Source organism: Pezoporus flaviventris, unplaced genomic scaffold (assembly GCF_033815535.1).
Source record: "Pezoporus flaviventris isolate CSIRO_AGI_PZ_B2104156 unplaced genomic scaffold, CSIRO_AGI_Pfla_v1 ptg000604l, whole genome shotgun sequence".
NCBI lineage: Eukaryota > Metazoa > Chordata > Aves > Psittaciformes > Psittacidae > Pezoporus > Pezoporus flaviventris.
In genome coordinates, this window is record NW_026893150.1 from 82,285 (window position 1) to 107,579 (window position 25,295).

The following is a 25,295-nucleotide window of genomic DNA, read 5'->3' on the forward strand; positions in this document are numbered from 1 at the left end:
GGTTGCCCCCCTTGGACGCGGAGCCGTTTCGCTTTGGGAAGTGAGCGGGGGGCGGCGGCGGCGGGACGGGACCGGACCGGGGGCAGCGGCGGGGGGGGCCCGCGCTCCTTCCGGCGGCGCCATCCGCGGGCTCCCGGTGCTGAAGGGGGGTGGAGAGCGATTCGCGGGCCCAGGCCCCGCCTTCCTGGGGCGCCCCCGCCGCGGCGCTGCCCTCTGGGCCTGGGCCCCTTGGATGAGGCGGTGAGGCCGGGCCCTGTCCCCTTCCCCTCCCGGTGCCTGCTTCCCCCCCTCCCCCTTCCCTCGTCCTTCCGCCTCCTCCGGGGCCTCCCGTAGCCGCGGGGCCGCGCTCCCCCATGTAGGAGCGGCGGGGGGGTGTCGGCGGCAGGGAGGGCCGAGGCCGGGGTGAATGGTGCGAGGGGCGGGCGTGTGAGGAAGTTTTGGGGGTTTCGGAGGCTTCTTCCCCCTCCGCTCTCCGGAGCACGGTGGAGGAGGAGGAATGCCAAACCCGGAGAGACATGGGGGCAAGAAGGACGGGGGCGGCGGGGGGTCCTCGCAGCACGCACCCGGCAGCGGGAGCTCCAACAGCAAGGAGAGGCACCGGCCGGCCTCCCGGCACCGGCGGCACAAGTCCAGGCACTCCAGGGAGTCCCCGCTGGTGGCCCAGGAGGCCGCAGCATCCTTGGGCTCGACGATGAAGCCGCTGGTGGAATATGATGACATCAGTTCGGATTCGGATACCTTCTCGGATGATGTGGCCCTCAAGCTGGATAGGAGGGAGAATGAGGAGAGGAAAATGGACAGGAGCGAGAGGGTCCAGAAGCACCGGCACCATCAGCACAAGCGCGTCCGGGAGCTGATGAAGAGCAAACAGTCGGAGAAAGAGAGGAAGTTGGAAAAGAGCCTGGATTCCTCCAGTAGGTCTGGGTCCACCAAGGAGAGAATATCGGGATCTTCCAAGAGACTCCTAGAGGCTGAGGAGCATCCCAAGTCATTGTCCTCAAAGAGTAGCAACAAGGAATCCCGGTCAGCCAAAGCGCACAAGGAGAAATCCAGGAAGGATCGGGAGCTCAAGTCCAGCCACAAAGAGCGCAGTAAAAGCCATCGGAAAAGGGATGCTCCCAAAAGTTACAAAACCATTGACAGTCCCAAGCGGAAATCCAGAAGCCCTCACAGGAAATGGTCTGACAGCCCGAAACTGGATGACAGCCCCTCAGGAGCCTCCTACATCCAGGAATACGACCTCAGCCCTCCCCGCTCTCACACATCCAGTAACTACGATTCCTACAGGAAGAGCCCCGGCGGCTCCTCGCGCCGCCAGTCCATCAGCCCGCCCTACAAGGAGCCTGTGGCCTACCAGTCCAACACCCGCTCCCCCAGCCCCTACAGCCGGCGGCAGAGGTCCATCAGCCCCTATAACAGGAGGCGTTCGTCCAGCTACGAGAGAGGCAGCGGGTCCTACAGCGGGAGGTCCCCCAGCCCCTACAGCCGCCGGCGCTCGAGCAGCCCCTTCGGCACCAAGCGCTCTGTGAGCCGGAGCCCCATCGCCAGGTACATGCTCTCAGCGTGGTCTTCCTCACCCCAGGGAAGGGGGGGGGGGAAGCCTGTTGGGGTGGCTGTGGGTACAGGGAGGTTTAATCCCCTTCCTCACCTCTATGGGGCACAGAGTTGCTGGCTGCTTGGCATTGCTTTGGTTGGGGTCGTGGCAATTCCTGTGGAAACAGTGGTTCATGCTTGGGGAAACACCTTCCCCAATGGTGGGAGGCAGCATCCACGTTGGCTCCCAGCAGAGAGGCCCAAGGCTGAATGAGCTCCTGGGATTAAGTTACACCCACCTCTTGAGGTGGCCGTGGTGTGAGGGGAGGAGGGCTGTGCTTGGCTCCTGAGGCTCTTCCCTGTGAGGGGTTCAGCCAGGGAGAAGGGTTTCACCTGGTTCAGGAAGCCTTGAGCCGTTCAGTACGGGTGGGAACTTGATCACACAGTTCAGGAGGCTGCAGTGTGCTCTTTCTGAACGGTCTTTTTTCCTTCACTCCAAGCTGGACACGTGAGCTCCATCTTTCTGGCCTAAGCTTCCCTTTCTCAGTGCTGGAGTTTCTTGCTTCCATCCTGAAATTGGGGCATTCCCAGGGCCAGTAGGAGCCAGCAGTGTTTTGGCTTAACTTATAGAATGGTTTGGGTTGGAAAAGACCTTAAAGATCTTGGCCTAACTATAAGTTTCTCTCCTTTTTCTTTAATCAATGACTTTCCTACAGAAGGAAGCTGTTATTTGAAGGTAGTTCTGTGTGTTCTGTTTCAGATGTTCATCAATCACCGTGTTACGTGCACAAACACATACTCTAATGATTCTTCTTTCCTAGCTTCAGCTTATGTTGAGTTTCCAGTTGTCACTATGGGTACTGCAGAGCTTTGGTGGTAGTTAAGATGTGACCTGGAATGCAGTGGCTGTAGAAATGCTCCACGCTGTGGTAGCTACATCCTCTGGTCAAAACAGGAGCTGCGAGAGAAGAGGCTGCCTCCAGAGTGTGTGTATGTGTGATCAGCACTTCCCAAAGAACACAGGGCTTTGGGAATCTGGCCTTTGGTACTAGAGCTCCTAACTTCAGGAATACCATCTCCCAGAGTGGGCTTGAAATGGTGCTTTTGTCCTTGCTGTGAGAGCTGTGCTGGTTTTAGCACCCCGGATGCTGTTACGTAAAATCTACTCGTTCTGGTGTGGTTTTACAGAGGGAGCATTCCCTTTGGGCTCTTCCTCCTCTGCCCTGTTTTCTCCTTGTACACCTGAGGTCCCTGATGGTTTTCTTCTCCCTCCCCTCAATCCTTTTTTGCCCCGGTGGCACTGCTCTCACAGACTCTTTGCCAATACTTTGGGAAGAGTCAGAATACAGCAGTAGGAAATGGATGTGCACTTCCTGTTATAATTGTATGTTACAGCACCTGCTAAATGTCCGTGTTCAGCCTAAGCCGGGAGAAACCGTGTGGAAACGAGGGTCGTATGCTAAGAGGTGGGGTTTTTGCCCCCCAGGTTACTCCACTTCCCAGCAGAACCTGAAGCTTACCTTGTTGTAGGTGCTAGATTGCTTCTGACTTGATCTTCATTATGGGAGCAACTTTGTGCTGCTTCCCTGAACTTCCATGCCCTCACAAGAAACTTTTTAAGGGCATCTTTGACTCCCTGGCAAAATGCTAGACCTCAAAGCAAAATAGATTCCAAAGGTTACTGACTGTTTACTCTGAGCTTGTACTGAATTCTTTGAATCTTGGACTTCATTTGGTAACCTAGTCCTCTTTTCTTCCTGGGCAGATAACTTACTGTGTGATACATGCGTGTAAAGCAGAACAGAAAACATGGATTATGCCTTGAGAAGACATCTGCCTGAAGGGATTCTAGTAAAGGGAAGAAGGGGGGTTAATGTGTTTTCCATATGTTAGGCAAACTGTAAGTTGTAATTCAGGTGTTAGCTTCGCTTTGCTGAGCTTGCAGCTCAGTGCTGAGGCAGTTGGTGCAAGCTCTTGCTCAGGTGTCTGCTCCAGAAGCCAGAGGTGGGGCTGCCCCTCTGCTGAGGGCTGGGCAGGAGCTCTTCTCAGGGGTGGATCAGCTGAGCTTTCCTCAGCAGCTCCACCAGGAGCAGCTTTGGATGTGCTGCAGGTGAGTGTGGAATGGGGGCAGCTGAGTGGGCACCCGAGCAGCTGGGGAGTAGTGACTGTGATCTCTTCTGTTGGCTCCTGCAGAGGGACAGTTTGGGAGAGGAAAGGTCTTTAACTGGCACACTCAGGCAGTGAACACCTGACTGTGGCTGGAATCCTTCAGAGGAGGTAACATAGGCTTTTCTGGGCCACTGAGTGGCATCCACTGACTGACAATATAGTAGTTGGGGGGGTTATTTTAAGGGCATTCTGTGTTTTCTTTCATTTCCACGACCAAGCCCCAGTGTTAGGAAACTGAATCCATGTGCTTGTGGTGCTGATGGGAGGAAAATACAGAATGTTTGCATTTCAAATGGCTGTGCAAAACAACTTGCTTTCCATTGAGGAGCAAATGAGGCTGATTGGGTCAGTAGGGAAAAGAACAGATGTGCCTTCCCATTCCCTGTAGCAACTGTTGGCATTGCAGCTAAAACTAGAAGAAGAAATTCCAGAGTCTTTCAGCTTGCTGGAGGTGGGTTGTGCTCTAAGTATAGCAGCTAAGTGTGAGTGTGTGCACACGCTGTAGTAGTGGCCCCTGTTACACAGACCCTTGCCACAGCAAAAGGTCGTTGGGTGTTTGTAAATCAGAAGCATTTGCCTCCTGGTTGAGCTTGTTTCCTGAGCATGGGGCATGCAGTCAGGCTTCCCAAGCACTCATTTCCATGTTCCCCTTGCCTTCTGTGGTGGCTTGGAGCAGGTGAAGTGTTTTAATGTCCGTAGATGTTCCTAGGAGCTTGTGTAATGGTTAATGTGGAAGTGAGGAGATGTGGGGCTTTGTTCTGCCAGCTGCTTCAGGGTCTCATAGCCCAGGGCTCTGAGCTGTGGTTGGTTTTAGCATGAAGAGGGCTGGAGGGTTCCAGCAATCCCTCTTCCAAACCCCATTCTAATCTTCTGATTGTATCAATGAAATTAATCTAATAATGCTTCTTCATTTGGATTTCCAGATGAGGCATAAGCTCTGCTTTGGGTTAATGCGCAGTGGTCCTGGATCTTGCACTTCTCCTTTCCAGGGCTAGAGATACAACACGGTGGGGTTTAGGCCCAGAGCATTTTTAACCACAGGAAGAATTGCAGTGTGACTGAATCTCCCATCCCTGATGATCTTAGCAGGGTAAGAAAGCTATAGAGAGTTGTCTTAACACATGTGAAGGGGCAAAAGTGCTGACTGGCTTCAGGTGAAGCCAAGAGAAGAGCCTTCTAGAGGATGGAAGGAGTACGTTCAAAAAGCCTGGGCATCTTCTGTCTTGCTGTATCTTTCCTGAGAGCTCCAGCAGTGATAAAAGCTGTAGAAGATCATCAGCTGTAGTGCTGGTGGGGCTGTTGTGTTCTCCTATGAGATAAGGCCTGGAGGGATCTGTTACTGGTTGTAACTGCTGGGAAAGCAGGGGAGCTGCTGGCTCTGGGGCTTTCTCAGCTCTGACAAAGGAGCTGGAAAAAGGGCTGAAGAAGAAAGAGCTCTTTGTAGATAACTGTAGGTTATCATTGGTCAGCTGAAGAAGGGAAAGCCAGAGTGATGCTCATGGAGCAGGAGTTTATGGCTTCAGTCCTGGTGGAACGAGGTGGAACTGGGTTTCCAGGGAGGTTTATATCAGATCTGCTGAGTGATCTTCTTGGGAATGTTGCTCTGCAACCAGCTGAGTTGGAGTAACTGTTGGGGAGTAATCATGGGGAGGATGGAAGACAGGATGAAACCAAGTGTTGCAGCATCTTAATCTTAACCTGAATTGTAATGGGGAACGCTAACCCCAAAACTATGTGTGGCTGCAGTAAGCTACAGGATCCAGTAGGAATGCTGCCGTTAATGTGCAAGGGTCTTTGAGCAAAATCAGACCTGTGTTTTCAGCCCTGGGATGTGGCAGGTGAACTGCTACCCAAGGGGTAAACTGCATCTGAGACCGTTAACTCTTGAAGCAGAAACCTCAGAGAAAAGAGCTGATCCTGAAGCCCATTCCCATTACAGAAACACACGTAAGGGGAGAGGAAAATAGTTGAGTGACTTCAGATGACACTTTAGTTTTCCTCCTTCTGGCTGTGTATTTATTTTGTAAGGCTAAAGGTAAGGCCTACCTACGCTTGTGCTCTTTGACCCCTGTTAGCTGGAGGTTTGGGGTTGTACGTACTAGTGAGAGGGCAGTTTGGTGTAGCAAGGGAAGAGGATTCTGTGCAGCCAGGCGCTGCTCTCACATCCTTGCAGGTGCTGGTGGTGTCCACAAAGGAATTTTGCTTTAGTCTCAGTTCTCCAGTTTATTTTCCAGCCATTTGCTGTCTCAGGGTAGTATTAATGTCTACTAGAAATAGTAAATTACATTGAGTACTGTTCCAAGGGAGCCTGTGTTCAAACCTGCTCGCTGTTAGGTGGGGTTTAGAGCTCCTGTGGAGCTCTGGTTTGAGGCAAGTCCCCATTTTCACAACTGGATACTCCTGAGGAGTAACTCATGCAATCAAAATAAGCTTTGAGCAGTTTCTAGTACCCATAGAGTCTGATATCAGAATGTCCTTGTTTTTCTGTTGGCTCACATAGCTTCTAAACCCCTCAGAGCCTATCACATGCACAGCTAAAGTGTGCTGCCTCATAACCTCCAAAATCCTCATTGGAAGCAGTGTGTCTTGTCAGGAATTGTGATATGGCCACTGGAAGTACCAGTTTCCAGTTCCATTTTGTTCCTGAGCTGGTTTCCACATCAGCTGGTGGTTACTGCTGGGTTCACCCTGTGCTCTGGTGTATACCCTCATGGTGCAAGGTGTTTCCTGCCTCGCTTGTGTCTCACAGGTTTCAGTGTGGCTTTATTTCTGCATGCAGACACCTGATGTAGAGCCTGCTTATTTTAACAGAGACCCTCTGGATATACCTCAAGCAGAAGGACAATTCCTGGTGGATTGGATGCTTCTCTTCTCCTGAATCACGTTGTGCAAATCTGAGTTCTGATGATCATAAAAGAACCAGGGAGGGGGGGATTGGCTTGAAGTGAGGTGCTTTCTGAGGCAGCATTCCCATGACAGCAGTCATATTTTATCCCTTGTTTCCTTTAAAATTGTACATAGTAACTGGGCAAACTTCATAAACTCTTTTCTTTAGTGCCTGCATCTGTGATTTCCTTTCGCCTTGAGGCTCGGCCCACCTTCATCCTTCCTTTCTGCCTTGAACAGTGTGATGATGAGGATGGTCCTGCCACTGGAAAGCTGAGTGATGACCTGAAACCTGCTCTGCTTTACCCTGTAAACTCCTTTCAGTAGCTTTCCCTCGCAGGTATTCTGATATTCAGCTGATGGGGGCTCTTTCCCGAGCGAGCTGTTGGTGTTGGTGAGTAGCTGAGGGGGTGAGAGCTGCTTCGCTTCATTCATCCTCTCCCTGTCCCCCCCCCACAGGAAGTCTGTGAAGTCCCGAAGCCGAAGCCCTGCCTATTCAAGGCACTCTTCATCTCACAGCAAGAAGCAGAGGTCTGGCTCCCGCAGTCGCCATTCCAGTATCTCCCCCACGAGGCTCCCGCTGAACTCCAGCCTCGGGGCAGAGCTCAGCAGGAAGAAGAAGGAGCGAGCGGCGGCGGCAGCGGCTGCAGCCAGGGTGGATGGGAAGGAGGCGAAGGGCTCTCCCGTGTTCCTGGCGAGGAAGGAGAACAGCCTGGCCGAGCTGCGGGAGCCCGCCGCGGAGCCTAAAAAGGCCCTCAAAAGTGTTAAATCTGACAAGTCGTCTTCAGACGCGGAGTCAGCGAATTTACTGCACACCAATGCAGAGACTAAAACCGCTGCAGAGACAGCGAAAGCCAAGGCAGAGGAGAACTCGGAGAGGAAACATCCTGTTCCAGTCAGAGATTCCAAACAGACGGGAGCAAAAGACTCGAAGCCTGTAGCAGTGGTAGAGGACCTCCTGTCTCCAAAAGAGACGGACACAGCAGAGAAGGAGCTTCCGCCCCCGCTACCCTCAATAAAATCACCTCCTCCTCCTCTGCCCACAACCACACCACCACCTCCGACCCCGCCGCTGCCGCCTTTGCCTCCATCACCTGCAGCTCCACCTTTGCCACCATCCCAACTGCCTCCCGTTCAGGTCCCTCCTTCAGCCCCAACACCTTTGCCATCTTCTTCCCACCCAAGGACGTCTACTTTATCCTCTCAGGTGAACTCTCAGCCCTCTGTCCAAGTCGCTACAAAAACACAAGTGTCTGTGACGGCTGCTATCCCGCACCTGAAAACTTCAACGTTGCCTCCGCTTCCGCTCCCCCCTATTTTAGTTGGGGAAGATGACTTGGATAGGTAAGGTCACCCCACAGCCTCCTGGTTGCATTTAAAAGCAAAACGTTGAGGTAAACCGCTTCTTTGGGGTAGTTGGGCAGCTTATCCTCATCCTGCAGAATACACTTAAGACTACTGCATGGCCCCAGTCCTCATTTTGGCCTTGTCGGGTTTACATGGAGAGTTTTATGGTCCCATGCAGTAGTTGTGTTTTATCTCGGTGAGAAAAAGAGGTTTGGCTGCTGATTTAATGGTGGTTAGTAAAGGTTTCACATCACTCTTTGTTCATATTATGGCAGTAGCGTAGCACGGGTCTGGCATGATGCAGGCCTTTGTTGCAACCCTTATCTTGAAATTGCTCTCTGAATGCCTCTGAAACCTGTACTCAAATAACAGGGAACAGCTCAATAAGTCCCATACCAGAATACAAACCAGAGTGATGGTGGTTCCAAATGCAGGCTGGCATGGAACTGCCATTGGTTTAACTGCACTACTGAGTCATTAATACTATCCTTACTGCTTATGAAGTAGGTGTTCATGTAAAAATGGAAGGGTGAGGCTGCACCTGCTTCATCTTTCTGTTTCCTATTATGTCTAACCAAAGCACACAGGCTCAGTTCTATCCTGTAAGAGCAGCTCCTGCCTTGGCTGCTGCTGCTGCTCTGGGCTTTAATGTGAATTTGGCTGCAAAACCTTCCTGGGGGGTGGCTTTTGGTGAAAGGGAAAGGAGCAGAAGAGCCAAAGTGGACATGGAGGGGAGGAAAAGCTGCTTCCCCTTTTGTGGCTGTTAATGTGTTGCTGTGCTGTTAACGTCAGCACAGATACATTTTTCTCTGCTTAGCTTGTGTGTCTTTCCAACCATCACTGAAGATGGCCTAGGTATCTTGTTGGTTAGGAAAGCATGGGTCTTAATGACAAGTGCTTAACACAATGGCTGTGACTTGGTCTAATTACCCTGTGGGTGAAGTGAACATGGTTATGTTACAGTTTCTCATTCACTGAAGTGATTTTCCTGCTATCCCTGTAAACGAGGGTGATGTTGTCACTTCAGTCAATGTGGAAGTTAAGCTCATGCGTGTCTCTGCCCCTCCAAAGCTATGTAATGTTCAGCAAACACTTGCTTAACTCTATCTGTCATGAGCAGCAGCTTTTCCCCCTCAAATGGCAGGGTAAGCAGGATTCTGCTGCTGTGTTCCCTCATTCCAAACCAGGGATTGCTCTGCCAATCCAGGAGTTTAGCCTTTTTATACCACCCAGGTGTGGCTCAGGTTTGTCCAAGTGTGCTTTATCTCTGCCATCACTATGAACTGAGGCATGTGGGTGATCCTGCAGCTGCTTGCTATGCTTAGTAACTGGATTTCCGCCGCTTTTCCCAATGAAAGGATGGGAAACCCTGCTTCGTTTTGCTGAGTCTGGTGGCAGTTGCATGTGGCACTGTGATTGAGCAGCAGCTCGCTCTTATTTAGCTACTTTCATACATAGGAGCACAACTTTTGTGGCTAGACTTTAATTTTCCATGCTGAGACTCCAGCTCTGAGCCTGTGGGAAGCGCAGGTTATGGAAACGTGCTTAAATGTGTCCCAAGTACCAGATATGCCTCATTCAGTTGGAGACTCTCCATCCTTTCCTGGTGCTTGCTATCACCTCTGCAATGCTTTTAGACTGCACAGCAATCAAGGTGCACTGTGGGCTGCTTCACCTAGAAGGAGATGTAATGGGAGGAGAGGAAAGGCTGTGTAGACACCAACAGTACAAACTCTGTGTTTGAGGTTGCCTTCAGAGCTCTGAAGGATTTGTTGGGCTTTCTCACTTCAAAATAAAGAACCCCAGACTGGTTTGGGTTGAAGGGACCTTAAAGCTCATGCAGTTCCGACCCCCTGCCACGGGTCCCTTCAGCCCAAACCAGTCTGTGGTTCTGTGATCAGATCAGTGCTTCAGGTACACATGGAAGCCATAAAGAAAGCAAAACCTGATTGGAACAGTCTCCTGTCTCCTGTGTGCAGTCGTAGGCCCCGTTTGGGTCCTGCTTTGCACAACCTCTTCTGAGGTTCAACCAGGATTCTGCCTTGGCTGAGGGTTATTCTGCACACATTAACTGTGGTTAATGGAGGGGGAGCTCAGCCCATGCAGCTCTCCCGTTCCTGGTGTTTCTGGGATCTGGTGAGTGCTTTCCCTCATGATGGGCCATTAGTTCTGCAGCCCTGGTGACTTCTTAGCAGTGGGAGAAGGCTGCTCCCCCATCTTTTACAGGAGGTATCCAGGCTCAGTGCCACAATTGTGCCCTTCTGTGTCCCTCTTTCTTAACAAGAGGTTGTTGTGGGGATTAGACAGTGCCTGATAAAAAGACTGGGAAAATGACCTACTTCCATCCGGGGTGCGTGTGGAGTTTTCCATGCTGAGGGGTTAGACCTGACAGTGCTGCCAAAGAGCAAACCTGCTGCTGCCTGCCCTAAAAACAGCCCCTTGGCAGGGTGTTTGGATCTCCTCATCCTTTCCTGCTGGATGCAGGAGAGAGGCGTTAGGTTCTGCCAGTCGAAGCCAAGCTTTGGATGCTGTTGGTAACTTGGTTGCTTAAAGTCCCCTTTGGGTGTCTCAGCAATACTCACAAGTCAGAGCTACATTTGGGTGCTGGCTAAGAAGTTAAAAGTCACTGATGTAGAGAGATGTCATTCTGGGTTTGTATTTTTAGTGCTCCTTAACAAGTCATGCGTTTAATTTCAGTATGGTAAAGGGACTGAATAGAGGAAGTAAGGGGGGAAAGTGGGGGCTGGGGGTAACCTGAACTTACAGGAAACTCGCCATAACCCCTTATTTGTGCAGGTTCTAGCTGCAGAGCTGGGTGGGTAGTTGACGATGGCGCATTCAAACCTAACCCTGGTGTATTATCATTGTAAATGTGAAGGTTTCTGTTTGGCTGTGCTCATTTTGGCACTGTAACTTGGGCTCATAACCATGTTCTCGACCTGTCCTGCAGCAGGCTGGCTTTGTTTGCTCCCTGGCTCTTAAGTCTGACTTTTGTGTTGTATTAACTTTCCGGAGTTTAGTCCAAAAGAGATTCTTCCTCCAAAACCTGTGAAGAAAGATAGAGAGCAGAGACCACGACACTTACTCACGGACCTCCCGCTCCCCCCAGAGCTTCCTGGAGGGGATCCATCTCCTCCTGACTCCCCGGAACCAAAGGCAGCCACACCACCTCAGCAACCCTTCAAAAAGAGACCAAAGTAAGAGCCTTTCTCTCTCTTGTGTTGGCTTTTTGGAGCTGTTGGGTTTAATGTCTCTTCACGCAGATCTTGGTCTGGGTTTCCAAAGCTTTAGGTTTCAAGTGTAACCGCAGCGCTCCTTGAAGAGCTGACTGAGCTCTTCCATTTGAAATGGAACCTGGCAGCTGCTTGGCCAGCTCTCAGCAGCCTCCCCACCATTGATAGGTTGGGGAGAACACTTAATGGGCACTTACTTATAGATCTTGAGTCAGACTTAATTCACTTGTATCCATTCTTTGTCCCCAGACTCGTTTGAGTGCTCTTGATTGAGGGAAGTGAAATGTGGAGAGAGCAAGTTCATATTTCTGTTGTTCTCTTAGGGGATATGAACGGTTTCCTGAGGGTTGTTTTTCACTTGCACCACTCACAGCTGAAGGCCACTTGCCTCATCCCTGTGAGAATGAACAGCACTTTGGGAAGAAGAGGAGGTTGTGGAAGCTGTGAGCCAAATGGAGGCCTGGTTCAGGCTCTGCTGAAGCTGTGATGGGTTCTGTTGTCTTCCCCTTTGACCCATCCAGTGGTAGGAACTGCTGGAGTGTTTCAGATCCAATCTCCAGCCACGTTTACCCTGAAGGTGCCCACATCCTTTAATGTAGCAATGCCTGCAGGGCAAAGAAACCTCCTGATGAGTATCCCTATAGAAAGCTCTTGGTGCTACCGGAAGTTTGCTGTTCCAAACAAGAGGTGTACACCTTTTCTTCAGGCATGATCGTGTAGCAAGGCATGTGCAGCTTCCCTGACAGCAAAACCCATGTGTTTTGTACCGAGTGCTGGCTATACCTTCTTTGAAATACAGCTCAAATCCAAACTCCCATGGTTTTGGTGCCTTCCCTCTTCCAGAATCTGTTGTCCTCGGTATGGGGAAAGGAGACAGACGGAAAGTGACTGGGGGAAGCGTTGCGTGGACAAGTTTGACATCATTGGGATTATTGGAGAAGGGACATATGGGCAGGTGTACAAAGCCAAGGACAAGGACACAGGTAAGGATGCCAGGTGGCTTCAGGTTGCTTCCACTTGAAGGTCTCATTCCTGTGGGTGTGCTTCAGACCTGTTCCAGCATTAGTGGTGTTGTCTGTTAGTAATGAATACCTGTAGAACTAGAAATGGCTCCAGCCTTGGATTAAGTTCTTAACATCAGGTGCTTGCAAAAGGGGCAAAAGAACAGAAGCTTTGAAATCCTGTTAGTGCCCCTCTACTTTCCCTGCTTGTGAAATCACTGCTGTGAGTACAGTTTGTGTGGTCGAGTGATCACAGGAATCGTGGAATCCCAGCCTGGTTTATGTTGGAAGGGACCCTAAAGCTCGTTCAGCCACAGGCAGGGACCCCTTCCACTAGAGCAGCTTGCTCCAAGCCCCTGTGTCCAACCTGGCCTTGAACACTGCCAGGGATGGGGCAGCCACAGCTTCTCTGGGCACCCTGTGCCAGCGCCTCAGCACCCTCACAGAGAAGAGCTTCTGCCTAAGAGCTCATCTCAGTCTCCCCTCTGGCAGGTTCAAGCCATTCCCCTTGGCCTGTCCCTACATCCCTTGTCCCAAGCCCCTCTCCAGGTTTCCTGCAGCCCCTTTAGGCACTGGAGCTGCTCTCAGGTCTCCCCTTCAGGAGCCTTCTCTTCTCCAGGCTGCCCCAGCCCAGCTCTCCCAGCCTGGCTTCAGAGCAGAGCTGCTCCAGCCCTCACAGCATCCCCATGGCCTCCTCTGGCCTTGCTCCAGCAGCTCCACGTCCCTCTTGTGCTGTTACCCCAGAGCTGGGCTCAGGACTGGAGGGGGGCACCCCCTCCAGCCGAGGGGAAGAATCCCCTTCTGGCCACACTATTGTAGCAGAGCTTGTGGAGTGGTTTCCAGGGTTAATTTATGTTCACTTGTGTGACCTTTACACTGAAGTAGATGAGGGGAGCACTGGTATCCCTGTCTTGAGTTGTGGCAGCGATTTTACCTTAGTGGGTGTTGCTTTCAACTTAGAATCATAGAATAGTTCAGGTTGGAAAGGACCTTAAGATCATCCAGTTCCAACCCCCTGCCATGTGCAGGGACACCTCACACTAAACCTTACCACCCAACTTCCCCTTGGAATCCCACCAAGCTGATGGCAGGGGTGTGTGCGGAGGCTTTGACGCTGCCTTGTCCCGGCAGGGGAGCTGGTGGCTCTCAAGAAGGTGCGGCTGGACAACGAGAAAGAAGGTTTCCCCATCACAGCCATCCGGGAGATCAAGATCCTGCGGCAGCTCATCCACCGCAGCGTGGTGAACATGAAGGAGATTGTCACGGACAAACAAGATGCACTGGATTTCAAGAAGGACAAAGGTAGCATTTGCTGCAGGCTGTGGGTTTCGTCAGCCAAAGAGCTGATGCAATCCGTTAGTGTTTGTTGGTGTAAAACCAGAAATCCAAACCCTAGTCTAGATGTTCTTTCTTTGGGTTCCTCCTTGATACATAGCTCAAAGTTTGGTACCTGGATTCAAAGCATAGGTTGCAGTTAAAGTGAGGTGTCACACTGCAGAGCCAGCGTAGACACAGGTTTAAAAGGATGCATTGCATTCCTGGAGAGTCCCAAAGAAAGCCTTTACAGGATCACTTTTAACGCTGATTAGTGGCAAAAACCTCACTAATGGTGAGATGAGTTTTGTCCTCTGTCACTGTGGAAGATGGAGATGTTCCAGCGTCCCACTAGCTGCTGTTTGGGGCCTTCTCTTCCAAGAGAGAGCAGGGAACACCACAGACATCAGGTCAAGCTGTGAGTGGAAGTAATCTCTTCAACAAACTAGCTTAAAAGAAACAAATCCAGAACAGCCAGGGAAATGTGCCCAGGATTTCAAAGGAATTGGTGTTTGGGGCTGCTTGGTTGTGTTGGGCCTTTCCTCTGTTAAGGAACAAAAAGAAGTCTTTTAGGGTATCTGGGAAGCCCTAAGTATCACATGGGTGTGTTATAGAAAATGGCAGCAAAACACTGGCAAGGCTTTTTCAACAGTTAAATCCACTTCCCCTCCTTGTCTTAAATGATTTCTCTATTACACCAGGTGCCTTTTACCTTGTGTTTGAGTACATGGACCATGACCTAATGGGGCTGCTAGAATCTGGCTTGGTACATTTCTCAGAGGACCATATCAAGTCTTTCATGAAACAGTTAATGGAGGGGCTGGATTATTGCCACAAGAAGAATTTCCTTCATCGAGATATCAAGTGCTCCAACATCTTATTGAACAACAGGTAACCTGGGAATAGAAACACTTCAACCCAAGCTCTTCCCTGCCCTCTCCCTGTGTTCCCCTTCAGTATGGTTGGGAGCAGGAGGTGTTGATCCTCTGAGGAATCCAACCCTGCGTGTTTCCACATGGTGTGGTGGGTGGTTATGATTAAGCAGTGGCTTTCCTGGGTGCTGCCCCTGTAAGGGTGAACAGCCCCACCAACCTTCGCCTGAACTTGCTGCTGGTGGCACTCTCCCCACTGTTTTGCAGCTCTTTACAGTTAATTTTCATGTTGACTTGAAATAAATGGGGCTCTAAACTTGGTCTCCATGGTATTTTGGCAAAAATCCTGTTTATTGGAAGCACTTGTATGCAGGGAAACCACCGAGAGTTAAGGTAGGAAGGAGCAGCTCTCTGTGAATGCTCTCTCCTCTCTAGATAGTGTTTGGCACTAACACAGCTCATCACAGAATACATCACAATTACTCATTTGCTGTTAATTCTCAAGTCTTTATCTGGATACCCATAAGAAAACTTTGAGCCTGTGAGAATAATGGTGCACATAATCACATCCACATGTCTGGATATCCATCTAAAAAAGGTCCCTGGGACATTGGCCTCTTGGGAAGGGTTTATGGCAGAGATGAGACTGAATTATTGCCTTTTCTTTTTGTTCCTTTGAAGCATTAAATAGGATCTGGAAAATTAACACTGCTATATTCAAAAGTAATTACTGCTCCCATTGCTTTGTTGGACCTTTCTACTACGTGGGGGATTTCCTTCCCATTTCCTGTTGCAGTGTGTGAGCTCAAACCAGTGTCTGTCTTTTGTCTTTCAGTGGGCAAATCAAGCTTGCAGATTTTGGACTCGCCCGACTCTACAGCTCAGAGGAGAGGTGAGGAAGGGGGAAAGGCCTTCCGTAGGTGGGATGAGCTCCTTTCTTCTTAATACCTACACAGTCACTTCACTTGGAAGTCCTGGCACTGCCTGAGGAGTGATTTCCAGTGTTAAGTGTTATAATGTAGCTCCAGCTGTTGGAAAAATATACTCCTGGCTGCTATTAATAGCTTTCCACTAGAGAAACCACCTGATAAGGAGCAGAAACATCTTCTCTGCTTGCCCTGGCCCATGTTTGGCTTTGAGATCAGTTGCTGTTCAGCCATGGCAGCCTCCTGCTGCCTTTTACAGGTCAGGATTTTCAGCCTTGGGTGCCTGCAGCTTGCTACCTGCAGATAGGCAGACCTGAAATCCCTGATAGCTCACCAGCTCGATGTAACTCGGGCAGATGCTGTGGAAGGCTGGCACTTGAAAGCCCACTGCTTCTACTTGCATGCCAAACTCTGCCGTTTGGAAGTCAAAATTAGAGTCTATAAGGATTTTTGTGGCTCTTGGCCTCAGTGTGTGTTTGTGTCTTGCATTCCAGCCGTCCATACACCAACAAAGTCATTACGTTATGGTATCGACCTCCGGAGTTGCTGCTAGGTGAGGAGCGTTACACACCTGCCATAGATGTGTGGAGCTGTGGGTAAGTGCCTGCCTTGTGTCTTTTGTCCTGTTTGGGCTGTGACCATTAGCACGTGGAAGCTGGTCTTTGCTTTGAGCTGATCTCTGAAGCTCTGTTCCAGCAGGGCAGTGTGGTGGGATAGTACAGGGATACTTGGAATCATAGAATAGTTTGGGTTGGAAAGGACCTGAAGATCATCCAGTTCCAACCCCCCTGCCATGGGCAGGGACACCTCGCGCTAAACCATGGCACCCAAGGCTTTGTCCAACCTGGCCTTGAACCCTGCCAGGGATGGACTTCTAAACTTGTGTGCTTTGAGGAGATAGGTGTATGTCACCTGACTAAAACTACACCACTTAGTAAAAACTCCTGCTTGGTGTTGACGAGTAAGAGCATGAAAAGTGTCTATTCTTGCTATTTAAATAACCAAAACAGCCATCCTTTGGTCCTGATGCACCACTAAGGAGGAGTGACAGGCTTACTCTGCTGGTTGTAGCTTCAGTATATGGCTGTAATGGCCCTCTCCAACCTGGCCTTGAACACTGCCAGGAATGGGGCAGCCACATCTTCTCTGGGCACCCTGTGCCAGCGCCTCAGCACCCTCACAGGGAAGAATTTGGCACTGATTGTCACTGCTGTCAGAAGGCTTTAGAATAGATATTAAGGACTGAGCCAGAATTGTCCCCTCCCTCCTTTTCTTTCTCTTTCAGCTGTACAAATGGTGTGTGTACAAACCTTGTGTGCACAAGGCTGTGTCCTGTGCTTGGCAATGACAAACAGTAAGCTTCAGGCAGCTGAGGATGATTTGGGCAGGCAGATACCCCCCTCTCCAGTAAAGCTGCAAAGAGAAATGGGCTGGATCTGAAGGCAAATGAGCTGTCTGGCTGGTTTCCTTGTCACATTATTGCCACGTCTTCCTTTCCCTGCAAAGAGTTAAAGCATGAAGCCAGTGTTAACCAGCCTGGTAGTGAATGTTATTTCCCAGCTGCGTGGAATCAGTGACTCTGTACACATAGGTTAGTTTGTCAGTCCTCAACTACAAGCCCTGATGCAAATAATTCTCCTCGGGCAAACCTGCTCCTGAACAGAAATGCTGCAGTATTCAAACGACCATCCCAAGGGTTTGCTGTCGTGACCTCTTGCTTTTCCTCTTTCCAGCTGTATCCTCGGGGAACTGTTTACAAAGAAGCCTATTTTTCAAGCCAATCTGGAACTGGCTCAGCTTGAATTAATCAGGTAAAGCATTGCACATGCATGCCTATGAGAAGAGGTACTGCAGAAACTGCTCATGCACACAGGCTCTGTGTTAGAAGAGCCCTCTTTCTCTAACCTGCCTGCAAAATAGGAGCAGCAAATGATGGTGACTGCAGATGTGAATAGGTGGGCATTTAGGGGTGTGTGGCTGCTAATGTAAGCGCTGTCTGGAAACTTTGCTGTTGGTAGTTGAGTGTGCGATGAACCTAAATTACATCTTGCCCTGAAAATGTGTTGTGTTGGATGGCTTATAAACCAAAAGTAATCATTTTTCCTCTTCTGATACCTCTTTATTTAACCTCTGAGGGTTATCTCACCATAACTGATAAACCAGAACTAGGTTATTGGTACCATAAGTTGCTAAGGAAGAGAAACAACTGTTCCAGCTGAAGCCAGAGCAGTTGGGGCTGGGGACTCTTCTCCTCCTGGCTGCCTTCCACTCACTGCCCATACTCTGCTCTTGTGGTTGTCAGCCGGCTCTGTGGGAGCCCCTGTCCAGCAGTGTGGCCAGATGTCATCAAGCTGCCCTACTTCAACACTATGAAGCCGAAGAAGCAATACCGGAGGCGCCTGCGTGAGGAGTTCTCCTTGTGAGTCCTGGTAGAGGAGAGGATGAGTAGCTGCATGGGGGTTATGTGCAACTCATCTGCTCTCCTTCAGCTCTAGTCTACCTGGCAGGGTAAAGCAGTGCTTCCCCTCCTTGCCCTCTCCAGGAGGGTTTCCCCCTTCTGGGTAAGGCTGGAATGGGGTCATTGTCCCTCTTCTAAACACCTCATCTGCCATAAGTGCCCTCATGGAGCGCTCGTGACGCTTAGGCAGGGTCTGCACTGGAAAGCACTCTTGTCAGTGTTGTGTTCCACAGTGCTAAGGCTGGCTGACCTCAGAGACGTGCTCCCTGAGGGGAGAGAGTGATGGTGTGATAATCCTGTGGGATTTCTAGCTGAGCTGCTCTTCCTAAACAGCACAAATTCCACTGAAAATACCCTGTTTCTGATGCCTGTTCTGGTGATGCCTTCGAGCTGTTGCACCGATTTTTGACTGCAAGGGTTTCTTAGGCCTGAGGGGCCTCTCTGAGAGTGCCTGTTCCCAACCAGCCCTGAACTCAGCTGTATTTCCAACTCTCCCCAGCATTCCTTCGTCTGCTCTTGACCTGCTGGACCACATGCTGACACTAGACCCTGGCAAGCGCTGCACAGCAGAACAGGCCCTGCAGAGCGACTTCCTTAAGGATGTTGACCTCAGCAAGATGGCCCCTCCAGAGTAAGTTCCAGTGGGTTCCCTGCTAACAAGCTTTGGAAAGAGCCCCCCTGGCTTGCCCTTGGCAGGGTGGGGGGGAGGTCAGTCAGAGTTAGGATTTCTGGATTCTTTTTGTGTGTTCTGTTGTATGGCTGAGCACGTAGCAAGCAGAAACCCAACAGTGCAGGAAGAGCTATCAGGCTGGGTTTAGAAAGCTCAGTTTGATGCTTGCAAGGTGCTCTAAAACTCTGTTGGGAGATACAGGAGAGTAGCATGTAGCATCCCCCTGCCCTGTGTGCCAGGGGACTGGCCAGGCCTTGTTTGTGCCGCTTGTTAATTGACTCAGGGGGTGTTGAGCAGCATCGCATGCGGCTCTTTCCTCCCACTCCAGTAACCGAGGTATAAAGCTCTGCTCTTACTGGGTGCAGGTAGCTTCTGAGCTTCCCTTTAGAGTTACTAAAGGCAACTAATTCCTTAAAGCTACCAGATTCAGCTTGGCAAGCTTGGGTGCATTGTGGCTAACCCAGTCTAGCTGGGAGGGAGATCTGGGTGCAAGTGGAATGATTCCCATCCGATTGTGCTGCCTTGCCCCGTCTTGGAATATCCATGCTTCTCCTGCAGCACTAATGACTTCCTGTGTGCTCTGAGGGTTACACTGGTGTGTGTGTGTCCTAACTGCAGAGTGTTGTTCTCTTCCAGCCTCCCGCACTGGCAGGACTGCCACGAGCTGTGGAGCAAGAAGCGGCGGCGGCAGCGGCAGAGCGGGATCGCGGTGGAGGAGCCGCCGCTGTCTAAAGTTTCTCGGAAAGAAACTACCTCTGTTCCAAGCACAGACCCTGTCAAAAACAACAGCAGTCCTGTGCCCCCCCAGCCCGCCCAGCTCAAAGCAGAGCCTGGTGCTGCAGATGCAGTAGGTCAGTGCCCAGCCTGGTCTGTAAAAGGCTCCTGATACCGTTACCTCCCTGCTCTCTCTGGCTTGGGTGTGGAGGCTTGTGTCTGGTTTGAAGCCAGGCTCGTTCTTTCACTTCTGTTTCTACAGAAAGGAGAATTCCAGGTTTTTGCCCATCCTGATTTCCTCAGGAATCTCTTACGGATGTGCTGACTGTGAATTTGTCCTAGGAGTTCTATTGGTTCTGAAACATGCTTCCACAAAGATGAACAGAAGGACTTACTGAGTCACTGAAGTGAAGTAACAGATCATAGGCTGCAAGGTGCAGCCATGTACAGGGTGTGCAAATGAGCTGAACTCTATAAAGCTGAGGCAGGGGATCTCTCAGGCTAGTGGCTGGTGGGTGCAAGTATTGCACTCTGCTTGGTGCAGGCAGGATCCCTTGGTCGTAGAGACTTGCAGGACCAGGTTTCTAAGGTGTGACCAACCTTCCTGTGTCTCAAAAGTAGTTGGAAGGGGGTTATCATGATTCCTGGGAATGCAGAGCTATGCAAAGCTACCCAGACCATGCTGATTCTTCTATAGAAGCCTTATAAAAACCCAGATATGGCTAAAGCTTTCTTTGTCTCAAATGTTGTGCTGACAAGTAATGGGGAAGACAGTTCTTGCTCCAGGGAATGCGCAATCCATGTGTTCAATGAAACATGGCAGATGGACAAAAGGTGGTGGTTGGATTAAAAAACAGCTGAGGAAAGTAAGTGTCATGTTCTTAGTTGCCTAGGAGCACGAGGAGCTTCATTTTAAGCTTCTAAACCCAAACCTTTGCAGCTTTCTGCCCCAAAAGCTTGCCTTACAAAGGCAGTGTCAGTGTGAAGGGGCAGCGTTGGCACTTGTCACTCGGGAGGCTCTGCTCCAGCATGGTGCAGAGGGAGGTGATGCCACTCGAGGGCTGTGTTTCAGACTAACCTGGATGCTTGCAGGTCAGGACAGTCTCCTATGATCCCAGGCCAGTTTTCAGCAAGGAATTGCCTTCTGCTTGACCTAATTTCTTTTGCTGCATCTGGGGAACACACCCTTTCTCCATCCCAAAGAGCAGCTTGGCTTCATCCCGGGAAACCTGCTTCCCAGTGCATAGGGAGTGCTGTTCATCCACGGAATGCTGCAGGAGGGGCTGAGCTGCTCTCAGACGTGCTGCTCTGATTGCCACCGAGGTGGGCTGGGGGTTTCCATGTTCATCACACATCCTCGGCCTCGCTGCTGTAACTGGTGCTGGCCTTGGTCACCGGTCTGCTCCCTGGGATGCTCAGACAGGGAGGTCTGGCTCATCTGAGCTCGTTTTAAGCAGCAGCCACATGTGCAGCTATGCTGCTGGCCCTGAGTGTGGCTGTGAGGAAGCTTCCCAGAGCACCCAGCCGAACCTCGGGTGAGTGCAGTGTGTGCACAGTACCACGGGGTGCTGCTGCAGCGCTGTCAGAGCTGATGGCAGGCTGGAGGGGGCAAGCTGAGCAAACCATCCTGGAATCCTCCTCCCGGAGCATCCATGCTTTCTTTCCCCCAGCACGGGCTCACAGAGGAGAGGGGTGTGCAGTGTCAGGAGTACAGGCTGATGTGCTGTAGCTCTGTGTAACCTTCCTGTGATGCTGCTTGTGTTTCCAGCAGGCCTTGGAGAGATCACCCAGCAGCTGAATCAGAGCGAGCTGGCTGTTTTACTGAACTTGCTGCAGAGCCAGACTGATCTGAGCGTCCCACAGATGGCCCAGCTGTTGAACGTTCACTCGAACCCAGAGATGCAGCAGCAGCTGGAAGCTCTCAACCAGTCCATCAATGCTCTGACAGAAGCCACCACGCAGCAGCACGAGTCTCAGGCAGCAGCAGCAGAGGAAGCCATAGAGGAGCCGCCCGCGGAGACGCAGCTACCAGAGGAGCAGGTGACTCCAGAAGCAGCCAGTGCTCAGGGAGACATGCAGAACGTGCTGGCTGTTCTGCTGAGTCAGCTCATGAAGAGCCAGGAGCCTGTTCTGACCCTGGAGGAGAGCAACGGGGAGAAGAGCAGTGAGCAACGGGGGCCGAGGAAAACCCCAACAGTGCAGCCAGAGGAGAGTACAGGTAAATAACGTGCCCGTTGCTCATGCATCTGGGGTGCCACACTCTTGTTTGAGCAGTTCAAGTGTTCCACGTGAGGGCCTCTAGTTTATCTGCGGCCAGGAGGAGCTGAGAGGTGGTGACAGAGGGAGCAGGGGCTGTGGGTGGGAAGGGGAGAGGTGCTGGGTGCCAGAATGGGGGCAAGATTTTAAGACTGAGGCAGGCACTGACCTACTCCCTGCAGTAAGTGCTTAGGAGGTTTTAACAACTGCAGCAAGCCAGAACATGGCAGTACTTCCTTCTCTGCTTCACATCCCCAAAGCATATCAAATCCAGTAGTGCTCCATCAGTGGAGATAAAGGGTTTTGGGGTCTGCCTAGAAATGAAAGGGAGACTCAAGAAGTTCAGTTCTTCCTCCAGCACCCCTAACAATCAGTTTACCCATTCAGGTGGGTTTTTCACCCAGGATGTGGAATCCCTGCAGGTTTTCCCATCTTGCTGCTTATTCCAACTCTTCTTTCACAGTTCCCTTCCTGCCCTCCAAAAAACAAAGAGAAGGAAATAAAGATAAATGTGCAGAGATGCTTTTGAAGAGCACAAGAACTGGAATAGTGGCGAGTGCTGGAAGGGAGGGGGACAGTGACAGTTGGGTTCAACAAGGACTGGTGCATCCAGCTTGGAGTAGACTTGGGTTGAGTCCTGACATCCAAAGCTGAGCTCCCCTGGCTCTTGTAGAGCAGGTAGGAGAGGCTGTTCAGCCTGGAGAAGAGAAGGCTCCGTGGAGACCTCAGAGCAGCCTTCCAGTATTTGAAGGAGGCCTATAGGGATGCTGGGGAGGGACTCTTCATTAGGGACTGCAGTGACAGGACAAGGGGTAATGGGTTAAAACTGAAACAGGGGAAGTTTAGATTGGATCTAAGGAGGAAATTCTTTCCTGTTAGGGTGCTGAGGCACTGGAATGGGTTGCCCAGGGAGGTTGTGAATGCTCCATCCCTGGCAGTGTTCAAGGCCAGGTTGGACAGAGCCTTGGGTGCCATGGTTTAGTGTGAGGTGTCCCTGCCCATGGCAGGGGGGTTGGAACTGGACGATTTTAAGGTCCTTTCCGACCCGAACTATTTGAGTCTGTGTTGGAAAGAGCTGTTTGTATCGGTGACCGCTTGGATTTCCTTTCCGAAGGTGAGTGTAAATGTCTCCATGTCTCTTGTTTCTGTTGATTTTTTGGCTTCATTAGCAACCTCCCGTGACGACCTCACCAAATTCTAGAAGCACCTCCCGGGTATGTCTCAGACTCTCCAAGGGAGCCTCTTTTGGCCAGATACACAACTCCTCTGCAATGTAGCTGAACGTGCTGTGTTCTCGTGCCTTCGACACACCCGCCCACCACGAGCCAGTTGTGACCGTGCTTGTCTTCCCTGGTTCTTTTCTCTTTCTGCCCTAGTCCTGGAAGATAACTAGGTTCTTGTAGAGCAGCTTCAATTCAATAACCTTGTGTTCTGTTTATAACGATTTTAAAGGAGATGCTGTCCCCCAATCGGCTTGGCTTCCCAAATGACCTGAAGATTGTTTTCTGGATTACAATACAATCTAGTTTTAAAGCGGACTGATGGGTGGAGGGGTGGTCCTGGAAGACTACTGGTTTTCACAATAAAGTTTGACCTTTTTAATAACCAGTTTTGCAAATGATTTGAGGATCTGATTCAACCAAAGCTGTTCGTGGCCTCTTGTCTCATCGCCAGTAATAACTGTCATCACGGGGTAGCTGAGCCTGGTCGCTGGACGGGAGGTCGAGGCAGTTCAGTTGTGTTGCTCTGCAGGAGTCAGGATGGGTTGCTGGGTGCAGGTCGTGTCCCATGTTGTCCCCTTGCTGCTTGCACTTAGCAAGGGGAGAGCCAGAGCTGTCTTTGGTCTTAGCCACCACCTAACCAGGCTGCTTTGTTGTTCTGCTGCCTCCAAAGCAGTAACACAAAGCAGTGAGAAGGTGGTGACGGGGTGTGAAGGGTGCTCTTGTTCTTGCTAGGAGAGAACAAGTCCTCTTGAAACAGAGATCTTGGTGACTTCAGGTCTGGGTTGGGGATGGGAACAAAAGGGTTTTCTCGTGCTCCAGGGCAGTTTGTGTGATGCACTCGAGGATTTGTGGATTGAGATTGCTTTGGACTCTGTGCTGGGAATTGTCAAAACCCAGGAGAAGGGCTGGTGTGCTTTGGGAAGTAAAGTGGACCCAAGAGGTTGTACCCACTCCTTCAGTGTGGCCTTGGGGTTGGCTTTTGGGTTTGTGGCTTTCCTAAACCAGTCCCTCAGTATGAAGGCACCAGTGAGCCTGGGACCAGTAAGGCCACAGCATCCCTCTGCAGCGACCCCATGTGCTGTCGCCCAGCTCCCTCCATCTCCCGCTTGGCATCATCCTTTTGATCCAAGAACAGGAATCCCTTCCCCACTGCCCCTGGGTTAGGGGAGCTGTTGCCCACTCTTCAGATGCACGGAGAAAACTCACGGATGCTTTGTGTGCGTTGGGCACCCCCCGAATGCCCAGAGCTCCATCTCTCCCAGCGCATCCCGACTCCATAGGCTGGTTTGGGGGGGTGGTCTTATGTTGATAAATCTATTGCTGTCTGCTTGGTGATGTTATAAGACGGTGTTTAAAAGCAGTAACCCTTCCACAGCGTGTCCTCCTCGCGTTGTCCCACCAGAGAAGAGACCCCCCGAGCCCCCCGGACCGCCGCCGCCGCCACCACCTCTCTCCGAAGACGACCTCTCCAGTGCAGCCCAGGAGCTGAACCCGGCCGTGACCGCTGCTCTCCTGCAGCTCTTTTCCCAGCAAGAGACGGAGTCGCTCGGCCCCCCGCCGCAGGAGCATCCCGCTTCCAGAGCCGCCGACTACGGCAGATCCCGCCCCAGCAGGACTTACAGCACCGAGAGCTCCGAGGGCGGCTTTGGAGCCGAGGAGCTGAATTCAAGCCAGACGCTACTGGAACCTTCTAGCCAACCTCTGGGGAAAAGCAGGACCTTCTTGGGCTCCGTGAGCCACCTCGGGGAGACGAGCAGCTACCAGGGCACGGGCTCTGTCCAGTTTCCAGGGGACCAGGACCTCCGCTTCACCCGCGGCCCCGTCGCCGTGCACACGGTTGGCCAATCCTTCCCCAAATCCGAGGGGAGCAATAACACACTGGGCCATCCCGAGGCCAAAATCCACAACTACAGCGAGCTGGGGCCCCCGGGGACGGCCACGTCCAGCGGGGCAGGCACGGGTCACAGCTGGGGTGCCCCAATCCAAGCCACCTCTTCCTATGGGAAGCCGTTCCGTGGGGCTGGCAGAGTGCCTCCGCGGGGAGGACGAGGCCGGGGGGTTCCCTATTGAGCTGCCCTCGTCCTCCCCTCCTTCACCTCCACCTTTTTTAGCACCACGACTTCAGTTTCTGGCCCAGAGCGAGGTCTCCTCTGCATTTCAGCTGCTGCAACGCTCCCCGTTGTTAGTCCTTGCTGGGCTGCCACCGGGCACCCCGGGACTCGCTGGAGGGTCCCCACTTTGGGTGCCTTTGTGCTTGCTTAGTGACAGAACTGAACCCCCAAGGCGGGGGTGTGAGCTTCCTGCCCTCGTGTGGGGAGGGGGGGGGATCCATTGCAAATAGGAGGAATGAAACAAAACCCGAGCACAGGGAAATAGGAAATCACTCAATCTCTCACTAGTGCTTCCCTAGGGGGGGAGCGCAGGGTTCAGGTATAGGGCTATGGGGAGGTGGGTTCCCAAAGTGAGGATTTTGGTTTTTCTTCCCAATTCCCTTTAAAAACAAAAGAGGAAAACAATAAAAAAAAAAGGGGAATCTATTGCTGGGAATTGGGTATCCCAGCTCTGGAGAGCTGGGATGGGGCACTGCCTTGGCCTCCATTGCTCCTATTGCTGTGAGCTCCAGGTCCAGGGTCCATCTCACTTGACTGCAGCCTTAATCCATGGGCTTTGGGGGTTTGTACCTTTCCTACTGC

The 25,295-nt window shown here is 51.5% G+C and overlaps 1 protein-coding gene across 5 annotated transcripts; it reads left to right on the forward strand.

Annotated features, from left to right (window-relative positions):
- The first annotated feature begins 82 nt into the window (after positions 1-82).
- CDK12 (cyclin dependent kinase 12) lies at positions 83-25,295 on the forward strand. 5 transcript variants are annotated; one of them, XM_061444038.1, is made up of 14 exons: positions 83-1,548; positions 7,048-7,932; positions 10,956-11,132; positions 12,012-12,151; positions 13,301-13,471; positions 14,185-14,374; positions 15,191-15,247; positions 15,776-15,877; positions 17,015-17,092; positions 17,584-17,700; positions 18,239-18,370; positions 19,046-19,260; positions 20,892-21,341; positions 24,005-25,295. In XM_061444038.1, the coding sequence occupies exons 1-14, from the start codon at positions 497-499 to the stop codon at positions 24,670-24,672; spliced, it is 4,434 nt and encodes a 1,477-aa protein (XP_061300022.1). In that variant the 5' UTR covers positions 83-496; the 3' UTR covers positions 24,673-25,295. The 5 variants fall into 5 exon arrangements, with proteins under 5 accessions (XP_061300022.1, XP_061300023.1, XP_061300020.1 ...); XM_061444039.1 differs by having other exon boundaries at positions 20,895-21,341; XM_061444036.1 differs by having other exon boundaries at positions 84-1,548; positions 23,978-25,295.